At 43.5% G+C, this 23,144-nt stretch overlaps 1 protein-coding gene across 6 annotated transcripts in view; it reads left to right on the top strand.

The window, feature by feature from the left end:
• The window catches only part of LOC140731183 (LIM/homeobox protein LMX-1.2), a 256,812-nt gene that overhangs the window by 212,554 nt on the left and 21,114 nt on the right, over positions 1-23,144 (top strand). For all 6 annotated transcript variants that reach the window (XM_073052631.1, XM_073052629.1, XM_073052630.1 and 3 more), the window contains one exon: positions 18,756-18,988. In XM_073052631.1, the coding sequence (XP_072908732.1) occupies positions 18,756-18,988 (233 nt within the window). The remainder of the gene's footprint in view (positions 1-18,755; positions 18,989-23,144) is intronic.

Here is a 23,144-nt window from a genome sequence, read left to right on the forward strand (position 1 = left end):
GTCAGGGTAACGTGAAGCCAAGGGAGCAGGTGTTGGATGGTCGTATGAGCAGGTAGTGCCTATCACAAATCCCATTGACGCCAGGCAGACAATCTCTGAAGAGTATTGATAATGGCTTTGGTCACCCGTCTTATAAAGACATTGTTCAGAAGAGGGTATTCACAAACCACTTCTGTAGAAGAGTTTGCCAAGGACCATGATTGTTCACATCATACGACATGCACATATTGAATGAATGAATGAATTAAGAGTAAACCATATTGGTGGGTCAGGGGTCATGCGCAGACCATTTGCAGGTACTGTGAGAAGCAGGAGGAGGAGTAGGCCACACAATCCCTTCAGCTTGCTCAACCATTCAATAAGTTCATAACTAATCCAATATCTACTCTACATCAATTTGCTATCTGTTCTTGGTGCTCCTAGGAACCCTTGCCTTGAACATTTTCAATGATCTAACCTCCACAGAGCAGGGTGCAGAGCTCCAAGGATATGCTACCTCTGATACTAACAGTAGACACATCCTTGGGTGTACTGGTTGTTAACACAAACGATGCATTTCACTGTAAGTTTCGATGTACATGTAATAAATAAATCTGAATCTGGTTCTGATTTCCTTTCTTGAAGGACGTTGTGAATCCAGTCAGTTCTTTCCAACAACCTGCTAGTTTCATGCTCCCCATTACCGATGCTGTTTTATACAGCAAACTTCGACAGTCCATGAAATTAATCAAATCAAATAGTATATTATCTCCACTATATGAAAACACTCATATAACTTAGTTGGGTGTTGGGATCCACCGTTAGCATTAAGATGGAAAAGGAGCTGACGGATGGGACGGCACTGGGTGACTTGGTGGGGGAAAAGCAGTTGATCTGAGGCAAAGTTGCCTCAGGTGCTGCCACCAAGGTGGGACTGGCTGCGTTTCCAAAATCACACCGACTCAGAGAGCGTGGTTCGGCCTCAGCACAGAAGTTGCCCCATTGCAAAAAGGATGTGGAAGTTTTGAAGGAGGACATGGAAGAGGTTTACCAGGATTAGGCAATGCGTGCTTTGAGGAGAGTCTGGACAAACTCGAGTTGTTTCCTCTGGAGTGCCCAAGGCTGACAGAAGTTAATGAGAGGCATATTGTAGATAGAGTAGAATCGGTACAGTATCTTTCTCCCAAATTCAATGAGAAGTTAACCCACGGCCCCATATACCAATTCAGATGAATGGTTCCAAAGAAGAGCCTTTGGTGAGTTGCTTCTCCTCGGTATCCTGAGGAATATTTCTTCTTCTGAGACAGTCTCTAGGGGATCAGGGGTGACCTGCTTCCACTCCAGTGCTGAGGGTGTAAGTTACCCCTGCGTGTATTCGTTCAGCATGTGGTTACCTCTACACACAGTCTCGAGAGTGGATATCAGACTGCTGGAAAATGACAATGGAGAGGTAGTAATGGGAGAACAAAGAAATGGCAGACAAACTTGGTATGCGTTTTGCCCTGGTTCCATAGGCCAGTTCTTGCGGCTGAGAGAAGGAGCAGAGACCGCAAGGACAGTCTCTTATGTACCCTTTGGTCTGCCCGAAACCTGTCGGTCAGCCAGCGCATCGAGCTGTCCGTGGAGGAATGCCACCGGCTAGCACAGTCCGGGCTGCAGGAGTACGTGCTGAGGGACGCACTGAATCTCGGTGCAGCCACCGCAAGGTCTCAGTGAAGAATGACCTCGGTGGAGAGTTCTCCCACTGCTGGAGAGGGAGGGTGAGGAAGCCCCTCAGTTATTGTAGTCATGTACCACCCCATTGGGGGCCACTTGAGTGGCAGAAGACCTATTATGTAATCGAGTATTGCGTAACACATTGCCTATGAATGCAAGAATGAAAAACATTATTTTTGTAAATATTTTTTATTATGAATGATGTATATTTTGATATACAATCTGTGGCCACTTTATTAGGTACACCTGTTAGTTAGCGTAGGTATCTAATCAGCCAATCAGGTGGCGGCATATCAAATCATAAAGCATGCAGACATGGTCAAGAGGTTCATCACAATTCTGATCAATAGCACATTGATCTTGGAGCTTGCTAATTGCACAGTGGCTTTTGCGTTTCCACTGTAAGTCAGATCCAGATTTATTTATCAGTGAAATGTGTCGATTGTATTAACAACAAGCGCATCAAAGGATGTGCTGGGAGCAGCCCACAAGCATCGCTGCACATTCTGATGTCAACGTAGCATGGCCACCATGTTCCTCAGAAGAGCACACAACAGCAAAAGAAGCCCCTTTCGCATCCCACCCATCCTCCCACTCACGCATCCAGACAGACCTCCAACCTCAAGGCAAGCTTCCAGTCCTGGTCCCCAGATATTCAGACTCGCAGGCCTCAGGCCTCCAACTTCAGAGTTCAGCCCAGCCCTCGACAACCACCGGTTTGACCTCTGGGCCAACTCTTACAACTGGCTCTAACGTGCTCAGAGGAGTCCGGAAATGGAACAGGAAGGCAGCGCAGAATTCTAAACCAATCTTTTATCAGTAGTGTCGTGCCACATTTGTTATCTGTGTCTGTTGAAGGTTTGTTAGTGTGCCCTGCGCACAGCTGTGGTCGTCAAGAACAAGAAAGATCATGCAATGCCCATAAACTGCTGGCACAAGAAGTATATTGGGGACACTATCTTTTGAAATAATTTGTTCAGGGCTCAAATGCTAGTTTCCAAAAGTGTAACAAAAATTACCCCAGTGCCCAGAAATTACCACTCTGACTAATTACAAGGTTTGTAATCGTAAAACGAAATACTGTCCCTGCGGTTAGAGTGCAAAGTATTTTAAGTGACACTTCACAGGAGAACGATTGCTTCCTTTTTAATAGGTATTGCGACAAAGGAGATGTTTTCACAAGAATTCCAGTGAACGTACTAAACAAACACCTCATTATTTATAGTTGTCAAACCACTGCTTCGGCCGTGACAAGGACATCCTTGAATCTTTTCCTCTGTCCACTCAGTAATAATTTGTCTCGATGGAGTTTAGTTTGAGTGCCTTTTTTGGGAAACAGCTTGAATAATATAGGCCAATTAACTTTCAAGATGCTGCTGTTTACATTATATGCAATATGGATGAAAGTGATTCAAAGATTCAAAGTATATTTATTATCCAAGTATGTATGCGGTATACAACCCTGAGATTTGTCTTCCCAGAGACAGCCCTGAAACAAAGAACACCAATGTAAACCATGGAACCTATTCAAAGAAAATCATTAAACCCCCACTCCCCCCACCTGCAAAAGTAGAGATTGCACAAGCAACAACAAAAAAAAAAACCGAATATAAAACACAAAATCAAAATAGTCCAGGCAGGTTCAGTTCAGCTCAGTTTTCATTGACTGCAGGTTGCCGATCAAAATCGCTCAAAATAGCAATGGAAAAAGCAGCAACCAGAAACCAGAAATGTGTGATTACGTGAAGCACAGAGTCCAGCCAACAAACTGTGTCGATTAAACCTGCCCAAGACCCCAAAATCCAACACATTACAAAATTCCTTAATGTCATTTCCAGTACACAAACATAAAGACAACTGAAATAATTGCTACTCTGGATGCAATGCCCCACAAAAAATGCAATAAGATAAAGAACATAATGAATATAAATACATAAGATAGCTTATATACATTGATTGATTGTACATCCATAAAGTGACACTAGGCACAGGAGTGTCTGTACATAAGGTGACTCTGACAGGATGGGGGGTGTGGGTGGAGGTGTGGTAGGGTGGGCTAGTGTGCGAAGATGTTGATCAGCCTATCTGTTGGGGAAAGAAACTATTTTGGAGTCTGGTGGTCTGGTTATCATTTATTTATTATAACATTACTGAAAATGTCTCGGAGAAATTTCAAATTGCTTCATGGATTACGAGAAGCTCAATCAGTCATCGAATGTGAGATCTTTTGTTTCAGTTTGTGACGCCGTCCGAATGAATTTGTTGTCTAAAGTGTTCATAGCCTGTTTAAAACACATATCAATGTAGTAGGTAGGGTGCGATCACTCAAGTCAAGTTTAATGTTCTTCCAAAGGGTTGTTCCCTTAATGGGGAAGGCCTCGGCATGATACTGTTTAACGTGGGGAGGCAGTCACCCCACAGTCCTTGACAGGTTGGGGCCAGGGTCCAGATGCATGACAACTGGGGCTGGGGACCCTTCACTGCTGCAGCCTTCCCCTGGCCTCCTCTGCCATTGTGATGTGTCATATCTTCTGCCAGCTCCACTGTTGAGGTCTTGGTTAGATCGGTCTTTGTTTGGAACATCCCCCTTGACCTTACCGCCACTGGTGACCCCACCAAGAGCTAAACTCCACGTGGCATCACTCTCAGGATCTCAGGAACTCACAAGCCTCTCCACCACAACAAGCTGACGATCCTCGGAGAAGTAATTGTATCATTTTTATGAAATCAGCATAATTTTGTATTCAGAGATGCCAACCTTTGCCAGGAGGTGAATGTTACCTTCTGCAGTATCTGTACGATCAGCTCTAGCTTGAAGGAGCCTGGTATAAAAATGACTGAGCCCAGCACACCCTTAAAACAGAAACTGGCTGAAGCAACCTTCGGGTGAGCAAGAGTGTTAAACAATTTACGGGTGCTAAGAGTTTGCACGGTGAAGATAGTGGAAAACTAGGGTTCATTTCAATGGGAAGCGGGTGTTGCTGAATTGGAAGTTCATATTGTGATGGGAGGATTCTGTTGGCCAAATCAGTTTCTGAATCACCAGTGTCCCTTCTTTGCCTTCCCTGGTATTGAGAATTCAAACCACCACACTGCTTGAGTGAAGTATGTGTGACTGTACAATGGTACAGATGGTCAGAGCTGCCACGAGAATCCTGGGGGGTCTCCATTCCCACTGTTTGTGACATTTACCAGGAGCGTTATAGATGAAAGGCCTGAATCATTGTTGAGGATCCCTACCACCCATCCCACAATCTCTTTGACCCACTACCGTCAGGAGGAGGTTCAGGAGCATCAGGACTAGGCTGCCAGACTGGGCAACAGCTTCTTTCCTCGGGCTGTGAGACTAGTGAATGTCTTACCACCACCAAGGTCTCGTCACTGGGACAGCGAGCTGTTTACTGTTTGCCTGTGCTGTGCACTGGATGCAGTATGAATGATATTTTATTTACTTATTTATGGTAATATTTTGCTTTATGTGCTGTGTGTGATATATGTTTTTTGGCTGTTCCGTGGTCCGGAGGGATGTTGTTTCGTTTGGTTGTACATGTGTGCAGTCAGATGACAATAAACTTGAATTTGACGGGGTCCCCAGTGTTGTGATTGGAAGAAAATGCTGATATTGGTCTCCTTGCCTCGTTAGTGGATTTAGAAGAGGCATCTTTGGTCGAGGCAAGAATAATAGTAGCATTTAAAAGATTTTTAGACAGGTACATCCTCCAAGAGGATCACAACCTTGGCATTGGGTTTGGTAGCCTGTGTGCCTCTGTAACCTGGGGAGCCATGTTGGCTGAAGTCAGGACCCTGTGCTTTGGCTCTTGGTAAGGTCACCCATGCTAAACAGGTCAAAGGGTAGAGGGCAGACTAAGCGTGGTCCACTGGTCCTCCAAGTTCAGGGGTTCAGCTCAGGGCCAACAAAAATATTTGTTACAGAAACAGCAATGAAGAATCCTTCCATGCAGAGAGAGATGGAGGACCTAAATGCCAGCAGCATAACGGGTAGTAAGTAAGACAGGCACATGGATAGGAAGGTTCTAGAGCAGGGTTTCCCAAGCTTCGTTTGCCGTAGACCAACAAGGGGTACATGGATCCCAAGTTGGAACCCCTGGATCAGAGGGATGTGGGCCAAATGTGGGCAAAAGGAACTAACTTAGGCGGACATCTCAGTTGGCCTGAGAAGGTTGACTTCCTCTCCTTTCCTTTCCAGTCCTGAAGGAGGGTCTCAGCTCGAACCATCGACTGTTTATTCATTTCCATAGATGCTGTCTGACCTGCTGAGATCCTCCAGCATGTTGTGTGTAGTACTCTGTGATGCTATGACTCTGTGACATGTGAAATTTTGCCCCAGTTCTATGCGATTTCATCTCTGTAATTTGTAGCCACATTGTTAGTGATGGATGGACGATTAACAAATACGTGTTTGCAATCAAGCAGTTTATCTTTTTTTTTATTCCATAATAGTGCACACCAACATAATTCATCCACTACATATAAATCAGGGTCTTTGAAGGCTTGTCTTGGTAACTGTACTCCAACCAGCCGCTTAAGTCAATTAGGGTTTAATTTGACATTGTGTTCATTATTATCTTCATCTAGATGACAGTCTTGCAACACAGTGTTCAAAGTAACACCCTGATACTGCCTCGCTGTTTCTTGGCTACTTAACGGGCAAAAGCAGCAAATTACGAGTGGCAGTGTAACAGGAAAATATTGGCAAGGGTTAAAGAGTTGCCGCGAAGCTCAAAGCCCCACCCTTGAATGTGACTCCACTTAATGAAGAAAGGACCTGCATTTTCCTAGTTGTTTCTGCTCCTGGGGTTTCAGATTTTCCACAGCCTTTGCCGCGCCTTCTTATTTCCAAGCCTCAATAATTTATGATCCGATTTCTGTGTTTCAGCGCAGATTAGGAAGAAATTGAAGCCATTATATGTGCTGCGCAGCCTAATGTTGTAAAGAGGGAAGGGAATACAAAAAGAATTATAGAAATCCCAAAGGTAGTAAGATTCTTTGCTCTTAAATGAAAAATTGTTTTAATTCCCTGCCACAAGCAATAATTTGATTTTTCATAAATTCTTTCATCAAATGTCACAAAACAAAAATTGACATAAATGGCAACTTTTGGCTAATGAACGGATACAAGGGAATAAACTAAATAACCAAGACAAGGGGAAAAGCAGATTCAAGGAGGAGAGCTTCATCAAAATTCAAGACAGCGATAACATTAGTGATGTCTGCAACATGAGGGCATTTTGATTATTTAAACGCCACTGTCATTCACTCTGCTTTGAGAAGCGTTAGAAAGGAATAAAATTATCTGCGGTGTTATTGTTTCGCAGCTGAGGCTTCCTTGACACAACTGATGTAAAGTAAAAGCACCAAAGTTCAACAATATTATCAGCGCTGATCTATGTCACCAAATACTACCCTGAGATTCATTTTCTTGCAGGCATTCACAGTAAATACAAAGAAATACGATAGAATCAATGAAATACTGCATGCGATAAAGACAAACAACCAATGTGCAAAAGACAACAAATTGTGTGAATACAGAAAGAGAAAATAAATAAACCAACAATAAATATCAAGAACATGAGTTGTAGAGTCCTTGAAAGTGAGTTCATACGTTGTGGATCCCGTTTAGAGTTGGGCTGAATGGTTATCCCCTCTGGTTCAGGAGCCTGATGGCTGAGGGGTAAATACTGTTCCTGAACCTGGTGGTGTGGGTCCTGAGGCTCTTGTACCTCCTTCCTGACAGCAGCAGCGAGAAGGGAGCATAGCCTAGGTGGTGAGGGCCCTTGACCAACTCTATTGCAACACACATGAGGGTAACTTACATACAACCAGCGCAGAGGCCTCTTTCTTAGAGACAACTTCAAACAAAGAGTTAATAAATCCCGGCTGACCCCAGTGCCCACTGCATACGATAAAAAAAACCCGACCTAGCCAAACGCCGTGTATTTTTCTATCATTTGCTGACCAGAGCACGTGAGACACACTTAATGTGAACAGCAAATTGGACGGAGCTGCAGTGAAACCTATGCGATGATAATTAATTAATTACAATAAAACAATTAAACAGTGTTTGCACACAACGAAGGAAATGAAGGGGCATGTAGAGCAATAGAGAGATAAAGAGATGCTTGTTAGGACAATGTATAAGTAAATAGTGGAATACTGATTTGTTGTAAAAAAGGACAGGGTCAACTCTGAAGCAAGATAAGCACCTTATAGATAATAAATCAGCTGTAGATATTAAACAACAGATGTTTCTGACCGAAGCAGGAAGAAACAATGGATAGTATAGCAGCAGTTATGTTTGCAAGGATTACCAAATCAGACTGCACTTCAGAGGAATATCCGACAATATAAAATTTTTACGGTCACTTCCTTTAACTAACACAAATCAGCCTTCTGATATAAGCCCGAAACATCTGTCTGTTCCTTAAAGGTTTACAGCCATGATCTGAAACTGTGCAGTGAAGCCTAGACAGTGTCCACTCATAATAGGTGTCCTGTGCAATATTATCATCATCTCAGGTCTTAAACTGGCTTTATTGCTGACAGGTTATGAGATTTACTCCAGTCAGAGCTTTAGATTAGCTACAACGCAAATACAAATCATTTCACAGTAATGACTTGCTGATATACTTTCCTGAAAAGTACAAAATACTCACTTAGTTCGAAACTTCCTCTCAATAAAGTCTCCAGTCAGTGTCCTTTTTCACATATCTTGATATAACATGGCTTGGGCTTCTCCGGGGATTGAAGACACAAAATAATGTTAAAGACTCAAGAGGTGCTGCAGAGCTGGAAATCTGGAGCGATACACACAACGTGCTGGAGGAGCTCGGCATGTCAGGCAGCATCCATGGACGGAATAAAGGGTCGATATTTTGGGCCCAGTCCTGATGAAGGGTCTCGGCCTGAAGTGTCGACCGTTTATTCCCATTCACAGACGCCGCCTGACCTGCTCCTCCAGCACATTGTGTGTAATGCATCAATAATGTTATTGTCTTAGGTGGGAGACTAACAGGCCATCATAGAACATAAAACTTGAACAGTACAGCACAGTATGAGCTATACAGAGCACAGTCACTGCAAAGCTGCGTCCATCATCAAGGACCCCTGCCTCCCAGGCCATGCTCTCTTCTCGCTAATACCATCAGGTAGGAGGTACAGCATGCTAGCAGGCCATTCTGGCCCGACTAGCCCACCTGCCCAATTACCCCAAAGTGACCCATTAACCGATACGTCTGATGGGCTTTGTGGAATTGAGAATTTGGGAAGAAGATAAATAGGATTAATGGAACTGGGAGGTTGATGAACAGCTTGGACTCAATGGGCTGAAGGGCCTATTGTTGTAACTTTGCATGACAATAATTGATTAAAAACACAAACTTTTGCTTTATTTCTTCAGATGGGTATCTATATGTTTTGTTACAATATTTTAATAGTTTGCTATGTTTCTGAATGTCAGAGACATTTAAATCAGGTTGATTGTTTTGAGGGTGGAGTTTTGCTAGTTGCCATTGGCCTCACTCCTCACCATTGCTCCAGAGTGCCTGTTCACTGGCTGCTTTGTAACAGGGATTTCTTGTTGGGTTCCAAGAATCTAGCCAAATGGATTGGACCTTCTGGATTAGACGGAAGCGAATGTGGGTGAGTGTGATAATGGGGAGGAATTCTGAGCAGATGGCCATAGCAATAAACTCAATGCCATTGTATATTATAACACAGAAGTAGGAAGTTAACCATTTTGAGTTTTACAGGAGGGGACACAACAGAACATGAAACATGAGATTAAATCATATGGCCCATTGAGTCTCTCGGCCATTCCATCATGGCTGATTTGTTTTTCCTCTCGATTCCATTCTCCTGCATTCTACCCGTAACCTTTGACAACCTTACTAATCAAGAACCTATTAACCTCAGCTTTAAATATACCCAATGATTTGGCCTCCACAGCCATCTGTGGTGATGAATTCCACAGACTCTCAACCCTCTATAAAGATATTCCTCCTCATCTCTGGTCTAAAGGGACATCCTTGTATTCTGAAGCTGTGCCCCTAATCCGAGGCTCCTCTCCACATTCGCATTATCTAGGCCCTTCAGTAAGTAGGTTTCAGTCTTCTAAACCATGGCGAGTACAGGCCCAGAGCCATCAAATGCTCCTCATAGGTGAACCCTTTCATTCCTGGTATTGTTCTCATAAACCTCGTCTGGACCCTCTCCAATGCCAGGACATCCTTTCTAAATCTAGGGCCCAAAACTGCTTACAATATTCCAAAAGTTGTCTGGCCAATGCCTTAGAAAGCCTTAGCATTGCATCCTTGCTTTTGTATTCTAGTCCTCTTGAAATGAATGTGAATATTGTATTTGCATTCCTTTCTACTGACTCAACCTCCAAATTAAACTTTGGGTTAATCTTGCACTAGGCCTCCCACCTTTTTTCCTTCTGCCAAAGTGCATGACCATACTCTTCCCTACACTGTAATCCATTTGCTATGAATTGTCCATTCTCCTAATCTGTCTAAGTCCTTCTGCAGACTCAACACTACCTGCTCATCCACCTATCTTTATGTCATCTGCAAACTTGGTCACCAAAGCCATCTATTCTGTTACCCAGATCATCAACATGTAACGTGAAAAGCAACAGACTGAAAACTGACCCCTGAGGAACACCACTAGTCACCGATAGCCAACCAGAAAAGGCCCTATTCTTTGCCACCTGCCAGTCAGCCAATCTCTCTCCATGCTAGTATCTTCCCTGTAATACCACAGGCTAACTTGTTTAGCAGCCTCATGTGCAGCACCTTGTCAAAGACCTTCTAAAAAAAACAAGTAAACAGCATCCCCTTACTCTCCTTTGTCTATTTCGCTTGTTATTTCCTTAAAGAATTCCGACAGATTTGTCAAGCAAGATTTCCCCTTTAGGGAAACAATGCTGACTTTGGCCAACTTTATTCTGTACTTCCAGGTATCCCAAAACCTCATCCTTAATAATGGACACTATCATCTTGCCAACCACTGAAGTAGGACTAACTAGCCTATAAATCCTGTCTTTTGCCTCCCTCTCTTCTTAAAGAGTGGAGTGACATCCATGGTTTTCCAGTCATCCAGAACCATTCCAGAATCTAGTGATTCTTGAAAGAATATTACTGATGCCTCCATGATCTTTTCTGTTACCTCTTTCACAACACTGAGATGGCACAATGGTTAGCATGGTAGCATAATGGTTAGTGCGACATTATTACAGTTCAGGGTGTCGGAGTTCAGAGTTCATTTCTGGCGCCTAAGTAAGGAATTTGTACATCCTGCTGGTGAACGCATGGGTTTCTCTGGGTGCTCTGGTTTCCTCCCACAGTTCAAAGGTGGACGAGTTGGTGGGTTAGTTGGTCATCGTAAATTGTCCCGTGCTTCGGCTAGAGTTAAACTGGTGAGTTGCTGGCATGAAAATTGAAAGGCCAGAAGGGCCTTTTCTGCAATCTATCGCTAAATCAGGGCTTTCCAACTTGGGGTCCATGGGCCCCTCAGTTAAGGGTAGGGATCCATGGCATATAAAAGGTTGGGAATCCCTGCTCTAAATAATATATATTTATATTATTTATCTATAAATAATATAAATATAGATAGAGAGAGAGAGACAGAGAGAGAGTGTGTGTGTGTGCGTGTGTATTTATATATATATATATATAAAGGCTGCATTTAAATGTAGATCTTCTATCCAATAGAGTTGGACTGCAAGTTCTATTTCAACCAACAAATCTGCAAGAAAATATATTTAGTAGGCTGTGGGATAAAGCAGTATGCTTACACTTCCAGTTTACATTTGGCCAAACCTTTAATATATCTGTGGAATAACAAGCAGGAAGAGAATCGAAAGGCTGACACAAGAGACTGTGGATATAGAATAGAAAAGGCTTTTGTCCTCTTCAAAGGACCTGCTTTATGTAAAATATTTAGTTAATTCAGCTTTCCAGACCTGTTGGAGCAACCAGGGAGTTCGACAGAAACACTTTGCCCTAGGAAAGTTCAGAATTTTATTCTTGATTCATAAAATAAAAGAAACCATTGAAGGAATCAGGAAAGTGGGCAAAGCCAGTGGGAATGAAGAGGCAGGGATTAACGTGTACTTGCTTTGCAATCGTTGCCGATGTTGTGTTCTAAAGAATTCCTCCTCACTTCCATCCTTTATCGCAAATGACTTTTTACTCAAGGTTTTTTTTGGGGGATTAACACTTGTGGTGTTCCAGCTGATTTGTTGTCAAAGAAGAAAGTTTGAATGTTCTTAGTTCTTAAGGCAAACCTACTGAGCTTTAAAAAAATCACTTAACTGTCCACCGTAACAACACCAGTGTTTAGACAACAGCCCGAGGCTTAATTAAACGGAGCAGAGAGATTAGTTTACAAGTTATTGGGAGCAGAAAATCGCAGGTGGTTCATTTACAAACCAGGCGGCAGGTTTAAAATTTCCTAATGTAATCCTTGAGGGCCTTATTGACAAGACTTCCTAAATAGTACATATAAAGAGTAAACTTGTTAGTGAAATTTACCTAAAACAAAATTGCGGTTACCTAAAAAACCACCCTGAAAGAAGGCTTGTCACAGAACCAGCTCCTTTGGAAAGTGCGAATATTGGAAAAGGCAGATGTTGGAAGTCTGAAATAAACTCCAAACATCCTGTCATCCAAACTGAAATGTCTGCAGATACTGTCCGACCTGAACCAGAATCAGGTGTAATACCACTGACATACGTCCTGAAACTTGTTATTTTGCGGCAGCATTACAATGCAATATATAAAAAATTCTATAACCTAACAATAAGAAATATACATTAAAATTAAATAAGTAGTGCAAAAATAGTGAGGCAGAGTTAATCAGTTGGTTTGTTGTCTGTCAAAAATCTGATCAGTGGGGGGGAGCGTGGAGGGAAGAAGCTGTTCTTATACCTACGTCAGCCTCCTGTACCTCCTCTCTGATGGTGGTAATGAAAAGAGGGCATGACCTGGGTTATGGGATGCTTTAATGATAGATACTGCCTTTTGAGGCATCGCCGTTTGTAGTTGGTGCTGCAGTGGCTATCACCCATGATGGAGCTGGGTGAGTCTGCAAACCTTCTGCAGCTTTTTCTGATCCTTTGCTCTGGCTCCTTCATTCCAAACGATCTGTAACCGTTTAGAATATGTGCCGTGGCACACCTGAGCATACTACTGAGCATTTATTGCCTTTTCTGCTTTTGTTATACTTTCAAATTTCTGGGCCTTTCTTCGACTGTGCTTTAGGATTGAGGATGATGTTTATTCGAGTTTCGCGGATTCTGAGGGAGCTGATGATGCCAAAGAGGAAACTGCAGACTCTTCGACGTGTCGAAGAGTTCCCTGGTGGGGTGGGCGTTGTGGTCGGCATGGACTCTTTGGGCTGAATGGCCTGCATCCATTCTGTTTTGCTCTATGACTTTATGAATCTGTGAGGTGTGGTGCTTGATCTTCTCCGAGGATTGTCATCTCGTCATAGTGTCAGAAGTATGCCAATCGATACTCTCAAGCAGCCGTGTGCAAAGATTCACAATGATTTGGAACTATCCATTATCTGTAAACTCCAGAGACTGTTGTGTGTGAAAATTCTAGGGGATCAGCAGTTTCTGAGATACTCAAACCACCCCGTCTGGCACCAACAAACATTCACTTAGATCACATTTCTTCCTATTCTGATGATTGATCCGAACAACAACTGAACCTCCTGACCATGTCTGTGTGCTTTTATGTATTGAGTTGCTGCCATATGATTGGCTGATTAGATAATAGCATTAATGAGCAAGCATACAGGTGTACCATTGAATGTACACGCACATTGATAATAAATTTACTTTGACTTTGAATGATTGGGAGAATCATTCTGAATTGGACAAACTGCTGGCAATTGGTTTAAAGTCTTGCAAAATGGAAAAAGTGATATGTGCAACTCTGGAGCAAGGTACTAAAACTGTGGATGGAAGACGCAGCAACATTCTTGGATGAGATACCGACTTATTGATTAGTATTTAGTCCCCATCCAAATCCTACCTGGTCCTATACCGCATTAACTTGCAGGTGTAGCTGGTGATTGAGGGAGACAAATGCTATGTTAGAGAGGACTAGAATAGAAAATGAAGAATGCTATGCTGAGGCTTTATAAGGCATTGCTCAGATCGCACGTGGAGTATTGCGAGCAGTTTTGGGCAACGTATCTAAGAAAGAATATGCTGGAATTGGAGAGGGTCCAGAGGAGATTCACGAGAATGATCCAGGGAATGAAAGGGTTAACATATGAGGAGCGATTGATGGCTCTCCACCAATACTTGCGGGAGATTAGAAGAATGGGGGGGGGGGGGGGTTCATTAAAACCTATCGAATATTGAAAGGCCTAGATACAGTGGATTTTGAGAGGATGTTTCCAACAGTGAGTGAGTCCAGGGCCACAGAAGAGAAGAACAGAGATGAGGTGGAAATTCTTTAGCCAGAGGGTGATGAATCTGTAGAATTCATTGCCACAGACTGCTGTGGAGGAGGCCAAGTCATTGGGAGGTTGATAGGATCTTGATTAGTAAGGGCATCAAAGGAGAAGGCAGGAGAATGGGGTTGAGAGGGATGATAAATCAGCCAAGATGGAATGGTGGACTAGTCTCGATGGGCCAAATGGTCCAGTTCTGCTCCTGTGTGTTTGTGGAAGCTTGCTGAGTACAAACAAGCCTGCCATGTTTCTACTTTGGAAGCAGTGTCTACACTTCAAAGTAGTTAATTGGTTGTTTGGAGTATCCTGAGGGAGAGGTTTCTGCTTTGCATTCACATGCAAGCACTTTCTTAGCTTTGAAGATGATACCAATGTAACACATCAAACTCTCTAACGTCAGTCTCTGTTTGAGGCTGTGTGTAATCTTGCCAACGGCCAGGGCAGCCCCAAGGAACATTCCACATCACACCTCATTATGGTCGTCTCAAAATTACCTCGCATCCCGGTCCAGTAATGCACTGGGCAAACATTGTGATTTAGCAGACAAGCTAAGGCTCACGACATAGGCCATCAAGCCTGCTGCTACCAATTTGGCTTTTCCTGGTAATCGGTGAACAAATTAAATAATGTAGAGTTTGCTGGGTTATTTTGCATATGGAAGACGTTGCACTAGTTTAATGGAGCTGCAAACAGATATTTGAGATTGGGATTTATTCAGTCAGCTGTTACATGTGCTTTCTCATTAAACTTCGACATGTGGTTCTGAAAGGCACAGGATGAAGTGGGATTAAATGAGGTGCTCTGGATGATCACAACAAGATCAAAAGTCAGAGTCAAAGTAAATGTATTATCAAAGGACAATATCAAATGTTGAAAGGCCTAGACGGTGGATGTTGAGAGGATGTTTCCTATAGTGGGGGAGTCCAGGACCAGATGGTACAGTCTCAGAATAGAGGAACGTCCATTTAGAACGGAGATGAGGAGGAATTTCTTTAGCCAGAGAGTGGTGAATCTGTGGAATTCATTGCCACAGGCAGCTGTGGACGCCAAATCTGTATGGATATTTAAAGCAGAGTTTGATAGGTTCTTGATTAGCCAGGACATGCATGGATAGGGGGAGAAGGCAGGAGATTGTTCTGAGGGGGAAATGGATCAGTCATGATGAAATGGGGTAGCAGATTCGATGGGCCAAATGGCCTAATTCTGTTCTTATATCTTACAGTATACATATGTCACCATATAGGACCTTCAGCTTCTTTTCTTGCAGGCACTTACAGGAAAATAAAGAAATACAATCGAATTTATGGAAAACCTATGCATAGACAAAGACTGACTAACCATCGCTGTATAAAAGGAGACATTGTGCAAATGAAAACAAAGTAAAACTGAGAACGTGAGTTGTAGAGTGAGGCTGTAGGTCGTTGAATCAGTTCCATGTTGCGGTGGGTGAAATTATCCACACTGGTCCAGCAGCCTGATGGCCGAAGGGTAATAATTGCTCCTGAACCTGGTGGTGTGGGACCCGAGGCCTGTCGGTGGTATTGAGAAAGAGCATGGCCTAGATCGTGGGGGCCCTTGATGGTGGATGCTGCTTTCTTGCGGTAGTACTCCTTGTGGATGTGCTCAGTGGTGGGGAGGGCTTTTCCTCTGACGGACTGGGCTGTGTTCACCGCTTTCTGTGGCCTTTTCTGTTTCCGGGCGTGGGTGCTTCCATCCCAGACCGGATACTCTCCCTCTGCATCCGTAGACGTTTGCCAAAGTTTACACGAACACAAACTCCTAAGAAAGTAGTCGTGCTGTCAGGCCTTCTCTGTGACGGCACTCGCGTGCTGATCCAGGACAGATCCTTTTATATGATAACGCCAAGGAATTTAAAGTTGCTGACCCTCTCCTCCTCCAATCCCCCAATGAGGACTGGGCCATGGATCTCCAGTTTCCTCCTCCTGACGTCAATAATCAGCTGTTTGGTTTTGCTGACGTTGAGGGGAAGGTTGCTGTGGCACCATTCAACCAAATTTTCAAATTCCCTCCAATACGCAGATTTGTCACCATCTTTGAATCAAATTACTAACCAGCCACGCGGCAAATAAGGCCGACCTTTTAGGAAAATTATGTGGAAAAAGTGTGGAACATGACAACCTGGGTGGACAAGGTAGAAAGCAGAATGATTTTTTGCATGCTGTGAGAAGGAAAGTGTAGGAGACGTGGGTATCCTGTATCTAAACTGCTGGAAGTCCATATGCAAGTTCTGCAGGGAACTCGGAAGGCAAGTGCCTCGGAAAAGAAATGAAACTTCGGAAGCTGGAGTTTGAACCAAAAACAGAAAACCTGAGGTGGCACCATAGTGTGGAAGTTAGTGTAATGCTACTACAGAGCCAGCAACCTGGGTTCAATTCCTGCCGCTTCCCGCAAGGAGTCTGTATGTTCTTCTTGTGACATACGAGTTTCCTCTGGGACAGAGTGTTTGTGTTCTCCCCAAGTTCCAAGTACGTTCCGTTAAGAAGGTTGATTGGTCACATGGGTGTAATGGGCTGGAAAGCTCTGTTACGCTGTTGTATCTCTAAACAAAAAAAAACATAAACTGCTGTTTAAATTCAGCCAGTCAGGCAACATCTGAGGAAAGGGAAACCAGTTCAGGTTTTCAGTCAGGAACTCTTCCTCAGAGTTTGCACAGTTGTTATGTTGGCCTAGCTGAGGCATCAATTCCAGACCTTCTCATTCAAAACGTCAGAGGAACTGAGCAGGCCGGGCAGCAACCATGGGGTGACATGGTAGTGAAGTGGTTAGCATAATGCTTTACAGCGCCAGTGATAGCAAGATCGGGGTGATAGCAATTCCTGCCACTGTCTTTAAGGAATTTGTGCAGCTTCCCTGTGACAGCATGGGTTTCCTCCAAGTGATCCTGTTTCCTCCCACATTCCAAAGACGTACAATGAAGGTTAGTGAGTTGTTGGTGACACTCGCGGGCTCCCCCCAGCACGTCCTCAGACCGTGTTGGTCGTTGACGTAAATGACATATTTCACTGTATGTTTTGATGTACACGTGACAAGTAAAACTAATCTTTAATCTTTACTCTGGAGGGAAATGAACAGTCGACATTTCAGCCCAAGACTAAGGGTCTCAGTCCAAAGCATTGACTGTACATTTCGCTCCATAGATGCTGCCTGAGCTGTTGAGCTCCTCCAGCATTTAGTGTGCGTTGCTTAAGATTTACAGCATCTGCAGAATCTCTTGTGTCTGTCAACCCTTGTATATTTAATTAAGATCACCCTCCACTTCTTTGATCTCCAAGAGTATAGGCTCTGTCTGCTTAAGCTCCTAATGTCTTGCACTGTACTGCTGTAGCAAAACAACACTTTTCACAACATTGGTCAGAGACAGTCAAGTTGGTTTTTTTTTCTGTATTTCGAAAATAGACATTTTCATGATAAAAATAAAAACAAATGGAAGAAATAGTACAAAAATCTTTATATTCTTGGTCAGTACATTACTTCTTGCAAACTTTAAGAAAGAAAAATAATCCAGAAATAAACATAACACCATTGCCATTAAATAGCTTCTTAAAGTGATATCCCTTTCATGGTTTGAGGGATATCCCCTACCCAACTCCACTCTTCCATGCTGTACGACTCGGTGACTCCATCTAAACCAGAACTGACTACCCGAAGGAGTGGTGAAGGTAAAAACTTTCAGCACTTAACTGGATGCGCACTTAAAGAGTCATAACCAATGGGGCTATGGACAGAGAATTGCACTTAGAGCACTTGAGGGGGCGTGGTAGTGTAGTAGTTCGCACAACGCTTTACAGTACCAGCGACCCAGGTTCAGTTCCTGTCATTGTAAGTAGTTTGCACGTTCTACCCGTGACCGTGTGGGTTTCCTCTGGCTCTCTGGTTTCCTCCCACAGTCCAAAGAAGTAGCAGTTGATAGGTTAATTGGTCATTGTAAATTTTCCCATGGGTTAAATCAGGGGTTGCTGGGTGGTATGGCTCAAAGGGCCAGAAGAGCCGAGTCCACATTGTACCTCAAAAAATAAAACAAAGAAAATTAATTAATCTAAGTTACAATGTTGCCTAAAATGGAAACGATGGTCCAGATGTCTCTACGATTCTATTATGTGTAACAATGATTTGTGCATCGGCCTCCCCATGTTAAACACAGACATGCAAAGGAGTTCATTGAGGGAATAAACCCTTAGGACAGGGGTTCCTAACCTGGGGTCCATGGCATAAAAATGATTGGGAACCCCTGCCTTAGGAGAACATCATACTCAACATTAGGGACTTTTAGGAGACTTTGGATAAGCACGTGAATGTGAGGAAAGAGGAACGATATGAACATTGTGTAGACAGAAGATAGTAGTTTAGTTGGCCATTTGATTACTAATTTAATTGGGTCAGCACAGTATTGCGGGCCAAAGGGCCTGTTCCTGTGCTGGACTGTTCTATCTTCTATGACTATGGCAATTAATCCCTGGACTCCTATGTAACCAGATATTAACCGAGGTCAGTGGAAACCAGCAGTGTCCAATGCACAAGCACTACCTGAAGGCCCATCTCCTCTTTTACAGGTTGTTTGCAACAAAGTGCAATGGCTGCATGGAGAAGATAGCGCCAACGGAATTTGTCATGCGGTCTTTGGAATGCGTTTACCACCTGAGCTGCTTCTGTTGCTGCGTCTGCGAGCGGCAGTTGAGGAAGGGCGACGAATACGTGCTGAAGGAGGGGCAGCTTCTCTGCAAAAGCGACTACGAGAAGGAGAAGGACCTGCTGAGTTCCGTCAGCCCGGATGACTCTGATTCAGGTAAAGACCGCACACAGCATCTCAGAGAGAAACACACACCAGTGCTTTGGACACCATTTTAATCTCGGCGTCCATTAGGCTGCCAGGTCTCCAGCCACTGGAAACCATTTCTGCCCAATTACTCTGTCAAAACTCTTCATTCCTAAGACTTCCTTGAAACTTGCCTTAAGGGAACCTTCCCAGCACAGACCTAAAGTTCAAAGTAAATTTATAATCGAAGTACCCTGAAATTTACTTTCTTGCAGGCATTCACATTAGAACAAAGAAATATAATAGAATCAGTGAAAAACTACACACACAGGCTGACAAACCACCAATGTGCAAAAGAAGACAAACTGTGCAAATACAAAAGCAGATAAATGAACAATAAATGAATAACAAAATAAATAAATAAAATACTGAGAACTTGAGTTGAAGAGTCCTTGAAAGTGAGACCTAAATCAGTAAGATGGGATTTGTCCAACACCACGTGTCATTTTGCACAGAGGGTGGAGAAGATCTGGAACTTGACTATAAAAGGGATGGTGGCACAAGTCTCTTAGGACTTGTTAGAAGAGATCTTGAGAGGTACACGAGGAAGAATAATTTAAACTATATGGGGACATAATGTGGGAATGAGGCTGAACAGAGTTTGAATGGATTTAATGGGTAGGACTGCCTCTTTCACTGCCATAACAATTCTGTAATCCTGTGATTTCCAGAATATCATCGACAGAATTTGAGCACATCCATTACATTGGCCTTTAACATCCAAGAAGAACTCTCCTAGTTTCTCCCTGTAACAGCAGGCATCTCATAAAACTGTTGAAATGAATTGGCACCAATTCATAGAACTGACTATGGAACACAACAGTCAGGCAGAGACTGAATCAATGAACTACTGCTGATATTTTCTTCTTCTGCTTCCCCTTCTTTCCTCTTCCCATTCTTCCTCTTCTTCCCCTTCATCTTCCTCCTTCTCTTCTACCTCTATCTCATTCTCCTTTTCTTCTCCTTCCTTTCCCCTTCTTTTCCTCCCCTTCTCTTCCTCCTCTCCATTTATTTCTCTTTTCTTCTTCTTTATCCACTTCTTCCCCCTTTTCTTCCTCTCCCTCATCATCTTCTTATTCTATATCCTCTCCTTCTACTTCTTTATCTTCTTCCTCATCCTCACTTTCTTCATCTTCTCCTTGCCATGGAAGCCAACCCATCAGCCCAGTGTGTTCACAGCAGCCATCACACATCCATTTGCACTAACCCTATACTACTCTCTTTCTCATCAGACTCAGAATCAGGTTTAATAGTATGAAATTTGTCATTATGTTGCAGCAGTACATTGCAATTATCATCATCAGTATGTGCTGTGTCGTATGACGAGGGCAATCTTGGTCTTTGACCGCAATTGTTCTTGGCAACTTTTCTACAGAAGGTTTGCCACTGCCTTCTTCTGGGCAGTGTCTTTACAAGACGGGTGACCCCAGCCATTGTCAATACTCTGTCTGCCTGGTGTCAGTGGTCGTATAACCAGGACTTGTGATATGCGCCAACTGCTCATATGGCTATCCACTTACTCCCATGGCTTCATGTGACCCTGATCAGGGGCTAAGCAGATGCTACACCTTGCCCAAGGGTGACCTGCAGGCTAGCAGAGGGAAGGAGCACCTGGCACCTCCTTCGGTAGAGATGTATCTTCCCCCACCACCCATCATTGCAAAACACAATAATAAAAAATTACAAAAAGTATATATCAAAATAAATTAAATAAGCAATGCACAAAAAAGAGGGGAAAAGTAGTGAGGTATTGTTCATAGGCTCAATGTCCATTCTGAAATCTGATGACAGAGGGGAAGAAGCTGGTCCTGAATCATTGAGTGTGTGCCTTCAGGTTCCTGTACCTCCACCTTGATGGTAGCAATGGAGAAGAGGGCTTGTCCTAGGTGACGGGGGGTCCTTATTGAAGGATGCCGCCTATTTCTTCCCGCATTGCCATCACACTGCCCTCGACTCTGCCACTCACCTACAAACCGGGTGCAATTGACCGTGGCCAGTTAATCAACCAACCCACATGTCTTTGGGCTGTGGGAAGGAACCACATGCAAACTCCATCCACACAGCTCCGGAGGTCAGGATCGGACTGCGATGCCAGAGCTGTGAGGTTCCACCTCTACCCGTGCTGCCTCTTTCCTCTTCACATATCTGTTCACCAACATCTTGACAACACTGGGCCACAACAGTGCTGGTTGTGAATGTGTCACGGGTGTCTGGAGACAGCAAGTCTGGCAGCCAGAATGACTCCCAGAGCCACGATTCCAATGCTCTGTTGTGGCCCACACTACATCTGTCTTTGAATTTACGTCACTGCTTTGCTCGCCCACACTGGTTCGACCATCTGGTGCCTTCCTGTGATTGGTGGATGGATTTGATTTGATGCCAGTTGGATATGATGACAAACTGGCATTGTTAGGACGTGCCCAGAACCTCATCCCCAGCTGGTTGTGGCAGACACACATACTGTACTGGTGACATATGCTTCACTCTGCCTCTGAAGTTCAGCTCCATAACTCCACAAACTGAGCTTTCAATTCCAGCGACACCAGATTGATTCCTAAACCACACTTTCTTGTTCCAAGATTCACACTGATCTGTACCTTTCTGGCATATACGTGGAATGGTATAGTCAAACAGCACAGTGAGAAGCCCTTCAGCCCATTGACTCTGTCCTGTAGGTCAAATATCATGTTATACAGTACTAGCCCTTTTCCCCCCACCACTCTGCTTCTAACTTTCAAATCCATTGTGTTTCAAGTGCTCACCTGAATGGGCTTAAATGTTCTGAGACTTTGTGCCTCTATCACCTGCTCATGGAGGGAGTTTCAGGCTTCAACCCCTTCCGGTCAAAAATATTCTTCTTCAAATCTCTGACTGTAAGCATACAGTATGCTCTCTGGTTATGCACACCCCTGCTAGAGAGGAAAGTCCATCTGTTCCCTGAAACCTTGTATATCTCACTTGGACAACTCCTTGCATCTTCTTGCAAAGAGAGTATGTCTGGTATCTCCAGGGTCTCCTTCCCAGGCAACATCTCCGCGAATCTTCTCTGCGCTTCCTCTAGTGCAATCATATCCCTCCAATAGGGCGACATGGTAGCATAGCGGATAGTACACCAGTGATCACCCATCAGGGTTCAGTTCCGCCACTGTCTGTAAAGAGTTTGTATGTTCTCCCTGTGACTGGGTGAAATTTCTCCTATATTTCAAAGACCTACAGGTTAGGGTTAGGGTTAATAAGTTGTGGGCATATTATGTGCTGTTTTGCACCAACAAACAACACGGGTTGGTCACTGTATGTTTCGATGTACATGTTATAATTATAATAAATATTAAAATCTTTAATATTATAATCTTAAAATATTGATCTCTCAGAAATGCACACAGTACTTTAGCTGTGGCCTTACCAATGATTTATAGATCGGTACTGCAAACACCTACCTCTCTTATATACTACGCCCAAATTAAACTCTGCCATCTTAACGACCTCATGTATTTGTGTTGCTGCTTCACTAGATCCCTCTGGTTTTCAGTGGTTTCTGGGGCCCTACCAATCACCGTGTATATTCTAGCCTAATTAACCCTTCCGAAATATAGCACTTTACGTGTTTTCAGCATTAAATTCCATCTGTTATTCCTCTGCTCATCTTGCCAACTAATCAATATCATTCCATCATTGATGATGGTACCTATGTTATGCACAACACTACCATCAGTTAAACATAGCTACTGCATTCATATCCTGATCATCATTGGAGGTAACAGATACCAAGGGTCACAGCACAGATCGCTGCCTTACATGATTCTAATCACAATAACCACTCTTACCTGTTGCCCTCTTCCTCCATTCAACAAACCAGTTTTGGATCAATAAAATCATAAGACATTGAAGCAGAACTAGGCCATTTGGCCCATTGGGTCTGCTTCTATCATGGCTGATTTATTATACCTCTCAATCCCACTCTCCTGCCTTCTCCCTGTAATCTTTGACTAATCAAGAACTTATCAACCTCCACTTTAAATGTACCCAATGACTTGGCCTCCATAGCAGTCTGTGGTGATAAATACACAGATTTACCACTCTCTGGCTAAAGAAATTCCTCTTCAGTTTTGTTCTAAAGGGACATCCC

The sequence above is a fragment of the Hemitrygon akajei genome, chromosome 7, assembly GCF_048418815.1.
Source record: "Hemitrygon akajei chromosome 7, sHemAka1.3, whole genome shotgun sequence".
Taxonomy (NCBI): Eukaryota; Metazoa; Chordata; class Chondrichthyes; order Myliobatiformes; family Dasyatidae; genus Hemitrygon; species Hemitrygon akajei.